Raw genomic sequence first — 6,349 nt, forward strand, 5'->3', positions numbered from 1 at the left:
ACTAAGTCAAGTGGTGTTAACAGCTTACTCCGTAAACCTTTAAGTAAATATATATATATTTAAAACCTTTAAAAAACTCCTTCCTCATCAAAATTCTTTATAATATACTTAATACTCTTAGGGGTTTCCCTGGTAGTTCAGACAGTAAAGAATCTGCCTGCAATGTAGGACACCTGCATTCAATCCCTGGGTCAGGAAGATACCCTGGCGAAGGGAAAGGCTACCCAACCAGTATTCTTGCCTGGAGAATTTCGTGGACAGAGGAGCCTGGTGGGCTACAGTCCATGGGGTCACAAAGAGTTGGAAATGACTGAGCGACTAACACTAACATTGTTAAGTTAGTGTTAGTTTTTTAAAAAAGAAAGACCCTATACCTTTATATTTGTTCAGTAAAGGGCATCTGAAATATAGAAATATGAAATTGCAATCCAGTGTAAGTTTTCATGAACCTTGATTAATGTTTTTCCTTTCAATTCTCCATTGCAGTGATCAGCCTGAGTGGATATGATGGAGGCAAACAAGACTCTGGTGACAGAATTTGTTCTCACAGGACTCATAGATCTCCCAGGGCTGCAGGTCCCCCTGTTCCTGATGTTCCTGGTCATCTACCTCACCACCATGGTGGGCAACCTTGGACTGATTTTTCTCATCTGGAAGGACCCCCATCTTCACACCCCCATGTACTCATTCCTGGGCAGCTTGGCTTTTGTAGATGCTTGCTCTTCATCTTCTGTGACTCCCAAGATGCTTGTCAACATCTTAGACAAGAGTCAAATGATGTCTCTCTTTGAGTGCATGGCCCAATACTATTTTTTTGGTTCCAGTGCCACCACAGAATGTTTCCTCCTGGTGGTCATGGCCTATGACCGTTATGTAGCCATTTGCAACCCCTTGCTTTACCCAGTGGTGATGTCCAACAGACTCTGCACTTGGTTGATAAGTGCATCATATGCAATTGGTTTTCTGCAACCTATTATACATGTAGGATTATTATTTAGATTAACTTTTTGCAAGTCTAATATAATACATCATTTCTACTGTGAAATCTTGCCACTTTTTACAATTTCTTGCACTGATCCATCAATTAATGCATTAGTTCTTTTTAGTTTTGCCACTTTTATACAGGCTTTTACTTTTATGGGTATTATAGTCTCCTATACTTGTGTCCTCTTTGCCATCCTGAGAAAGAAGTCTGAAAAGGGCAGGAGCAAAGCCTTCTCCACATGCGGTGCCCACCTGCTCTCTGTCTCCTTGTTCTATGGCACTCTCTTCTTCATGTACGTGCATCCTGGGTCTGGCCAGGATCAATATCAGGATAAAATGTATTCACTGTTCTACACGATTATAATTCCCCTGCTAAACCCATTTATTTATAGTCTAAGAAACAAGGAAGTTTTAGGTGCACTTAGAAAAATAATTAAAAAATAAATATTTATCAAAAAAACCTTTCATAGTCTTTCCTTTTTACTCTCCATTTACAGACAGAATAATAACTGGACCTGGGTTTTGCACATAGGGGCCAGTAAAGTAGCTGTTAAATCAATTAATAATAATATTTAGACTAGATATGCTTGCCTTAGTTATAAGTGAACCTAGGTCCTCAAAATAACTGATGAAAAGGGTAAGATATCACTTACTTGTTGTTGGTTTAAATTTATTCTTATGAATGAAACTAATTCTCAAATCGCTAAACTTGAAATACGTATAAGCTCTTCTATTTCCAGATACACGTTTTAAAATTTTTATGAACTAAAATGCTTTTAAAGAAAGACTCAAGTCCATGTGAAATTTCTATTTATAAAGTACTCATGCCCTCCAAAATAATTCCTGAGCGCATAATTTTTCAAAACCTTCTCTTCAGTTAATACTTTTAATGAAACTTGAGGTAGTTAAATGAACACTTCTAAGAGCTTTAATAGTAATTTTACAAATTAAATTAGATTTGTATGTTATTCATAAAAAGGTACAAAAATTAAGAAGTAATAAAAATAGTTAATTTTCCTATTATTTTAAGCTTTTAAAAGCTTTTAAAAACTTCTCTTTCTTAATTTATTAAGTAATCTCACTGAGTCCCTTTTCCTGACACACACATACTGAATGAATGAATTTGAACATGTGTATATATATAAGGAATTGGCAGCTACATGAATAATAGCTATGCTTGATCAAATCATGATTACATAACTTAAATGGAATTTTCTTTACAAAAGCTAAGCATAGTTTCCAACAGGCTCTTTTGCCGTTTGCCTCTTGACTTTATAACATTTCGCCTTGTGAATATCTTAGTGAGAAATAAAGGAAATGATATCTCCATGAACATGATACATTCTCCTGACCCCTAGCCTATTAACTGATCTGAGGAAACAAGCAATCTGTGGGTCAGATACTGCAAAGCCCCAAGTGGGCAGACAGCCTTCAATACGGTGTGTTTGGGATTTGTTTGCTCAGACCCTCGATCCTGTGAGGCATATGAGCTCTGCCTCTGCTGTGAGGACTCATACTAAGCAGCTTGCTCCCTATGGATGCAGAAGCTCTGTAGGAGTTCCTGTTTCCACCTCCTTACAGTCAAAGCCTGTGGTAAAGCTTTCTTTTTTCTTAAGGGCCACACAGACAGTTTAGGTTTGGCCATTATGCAACTGCTGTATGTCAATAGATAGTCATACTCCATCTCCTTTGTATCTTTTGGTGCTTGAGTCTATGCTTTTAATCACTACTCTTCTATATTACTGTAATGTCTTATACGGGGGGAAGAAAATACCAAACGGGAGAGGAAAAAATAGTCAAATATAAATAAGGACAAGTAAGTGTTTGTATAAGAGTAAAATAGGAAAGGTCTTATATGTCTTCATAGAACCGTTCAACGTCAGCTTCTTCAGCATTACTGGTTGGGGCATAGACGTGGATTACTGTGATACTGAATGGTTTGCTTGGAAATGAACAGAGATCATTCTGTCGTTTTTAAGATTGCATCCAAGTACTGCTTTTCGGACTCTTGTTGACTATGATGGCTACTCCATTTCTTCTAAGGGATTCCTGCCCACAGTAGTAGATATAATGGTCATCTGAGTTAAATTCACCCATTTCAGTCCATCTTAGTTTGCTGATTCCTAGAATGTTGATGTTCATGCCATCTCCTGTTTGACCACTTCTAATTTGCCTTGATTCATGGACCTAACATTCCAGGTTCCTATATAATATTGCTCTTTATAGCATCGGACCTTGCTTCTATTACCAGTCACATCCACAACTGGGTATTGTTTTTGCTCTGGCTCCATCTCTTCATTCTTTCTGGAGTTATTTATGCACTGATCTTCAGTTGCATATTGGGCACCTACTGACCTGGGGAATTCATCTTTAAGTGTCCTATCTTTTTGCCTTTTCATATTGTTTATGGGGTTCTCAAGGCAAGAATACTGAAGTGGTTTGCCATTCCCTTCTCAAGTGGACCACAGTCTGTCAGACCTCTCCACCATGATCCGTCTGTCTTGGGTGGCTCCACATGGCATAGCTTAGTTTCACTGAGTTAGACAAGGCTGTTGTCCATGTGATCAGATTAGCTAGTTGTCTGTGATTTCAAATCCTAAAGGATGATGCTGTGAAAGTGCTGCACTCAATATGCCAGCAGATTTGGAAAACTCAGCAGTGGCCACAGGACTGGAAAAGGTCAGTTTTCATTCCAATCCCAAAGAAAGGCAATGCCAAAGAATGCTCAAACTACCACACAATTGCACTCATCTCACATGCCAGTAAAGTCATGCTCAAAAATCTCCAAGTCAGGCTTCAGCAATATGTGAACCATGAAATTCCAGATGTCAAGCTGGATTTAGAAAAGGCAGAGGAACCAGAGATCAAATTGCCAACATCTGATGGATGATCAAAAAAGCAAGAGAGTTCCAGAGAAACATCTATTTCTGCTTTATTGACTATTCCAAAGCCTTTGACTGTGTGGATCACAATAAACTGTGGAAAATTCTGAAAGAGATGGGAATACCAGACCACCTGATCTGTCTCTTGAGAAACCTGTATGCAGGTCAGGAAGCAACCGTTAGAACTGGACATGGAACAACAGACTGGTTCCAAATAGGGAAAGGAGTACATCAAGGCTATATATTGTCAACCTGCTTATCTAACTTATATGCAGAGTACATCATGAGAAATGCTGGGCTGGAAGAAGCACAAGCCGGAATCAAGATTGCAGGGAGAAATATCAATAACCTCAGATATGCAGATGACACCACTTTTATGGCAGAAAGTGAAGAAGAACTAAAGAGTTTCTTGATGAAAGTGAAAGAGAAGAGTGAAAATGTTGGCTTAAAGTTCAACATTCAGAAAACTAAGATCTTGGCATCCAGTCCCATCACTTCATGGGAAATAGATGAGGAAACAGTGGAAACAGTGGCCGAGTTTATTTTTCTGGGTTCCAAAATCACTGAAGATGGTGATTGCAGCCATGAAATTAAAAGATGCTTACTCCTTGGAAGGAAAGTTATGACCAGCCTAGACAGCATATTAAAAAGAAGAGACATTACTTTGTCAACAAAGGTCCATCTTGTCAAGCCTATGGTTTTTCCAGTAGTCATGTATGGATGTGAGAGTTGGACTACAAAGAAAGCTGAGCGCTGAAGAATTGATGCTTTTGAACTGTGGTATTGGAGAAGACTCTTGAGAGTCCCTTGGACTGCAAGGAGATCCAACCAGTCCATTCTAAGGGAGATCGATCCTGGGTGTTCATTGGAAGGACTGATGTTGAAGCTGAAACTCCAATACTTTGGCAACCTGATGCGACGAGCTGACTCATTTGAAAAGACCATGTTTCTGGGAAAGATTGAGGGCAGGAGGAGAAGGGGACAACAGAGGATGAGATGGTTGGATGGCCTCACTGACTCAATGGACATGAGTTTGGGTAAACTTCAGGAGTTGGTGATGGACAGGGAGGCCTGCCATGCTTCAGTTCATGGGGTCACAGTCAGACACGACTGAGCGATTGAACTGACTAACTAAAATAGGAAAATAGAATGATGATGCTAACAGCTGAAGAGGCACAGGGGAAGAGATGGGGCTGGCCAAATCTCAATTGCATTTTTCATGTAACACTTGTCCTTGGACTAAGAGAAGGGAAGTGAGCCTCAGTATTTGCTTCTTGACTTCTTCTTTCTTCATGAAAATTTAGGCCATTATGCTAGGTTTTCCATAGGATCTTGTGCACTCTTTGCAGAAACTTATCTTACATGGTTTTCCATGTAAAAGATGGTTTGGAATCCACCCAATACCTGCAATAATCCACGAGAACTGGGCATTTCAGGTAACCTTCAATCCAGTTTACAGCATATCATAAAAAGGAATAATTTTTGACATATCAGATCCTGCTGATAAGTTACAGAACCAGGGAATAAATACATGTCATCATGTTCATCAGTTCTTGAATATTTTCTTCTTCCTCACCCAGAGAGTACAGATAGTGGTTCTCACTCTTGGTTATCAACCCAAACCAAACAAATTAGAATTTGTAGAAGGGTTCTCAGCAATGGTAGTTTTATAAACCTCTTGAAGTGATTCTAATGTACAGTCAGTGTTGATAATGACTAGAAACAAGTCTTCTATGAAACTTAACAAGCCTGTGAAAACAGATGATTATCAGTTCACAAAAAGCTACCTGCAATTATTCCCTAAGAAATTCTTTTCTTGCCTTATTAGAGTCTCTTATTTAAGCAGGTACTTAAGTTTTAGCTGGACAGCTCTCCATTTTCTGTTCATGTTGCTGCTGCTGCTGTTGCTAAGTGGCTTCAGTTGTGTCCGACTCTTTGCGATCCCACAGATGGCAACACACCAGGCTCCTCTGTCCCTGGGATTCTCCAGGCAAGAATACTGGAGTCGGTTGCCATTTCCTTCTCCAATGCATGCATGCATGCGAAGTCGCTTCGGTCGTGTCCGACTGTGCGACCCTATGGACAGCAGCCCACCAGGCTCCTCTGTCCATGGGATTCTTTAGGCAAGAATTCTGGAGTGGGTTGCCATTTCCTTATCCATCTGTCCATGTTATTGGGTATTAAAATCAATCCACTGAATATCAGCTGAATTATTATAAAATGTCTACTAGGTATTGAATTTATATAGTTGGAGTGCATAGCCGCTATATAATATTTAATTAGGTCACTTAAGTAGAAAACCAAACAATAATATAGAGATTTTTCACTTGAGTTTGTTATTGTCAAACTTAGATAACCACGAGCTCACAGTTTTTAGATTCAGCAGATCATTCTGGGCTGGGCCTGAGGTTTTTCATCATTCAGAAGCATCTCATGTGATTCTGATGAGCCTGAAGGCATTGGACCACATTTTGAAAGTCAAA

General features: G+C 39.4%; 1 protein-coding gene across 1 annotated transcript; it reads left to right on the forward strand.

Annotated features, from left to right (window-relative positions):
* The first annotated feature begins 504 nt into the window (after positions 1-504).
* Positions 505-1,428, forward strand: LOC129550343 (olfactory receptor 5AC1-like). The gene has a single exon (XM_055417934.2). It carries the CDS (start codon positions 505-507, stop codon positions 1,426-1,428), a length of 924 nt encoding a protein of 307 aa, XP_055273909.2.
* Positions 1,429-6,349: the final 4,921 nt, after the last annotated feature.

Source organism: Moschus berezovskii, chromosome 1 (assembly GCF_049115385.1).
Source record: "Moschus berezovskii isolate FMDL1 chromosome 1, NW_MosBer_1.0, whole genome shotgun sequence".
Lineage (NCBI taxonomy): Eukaryota > Metazoa > Chordata > Mammalia > Artiodactyla > Moschidae > Moschus > Moschus berezovskii.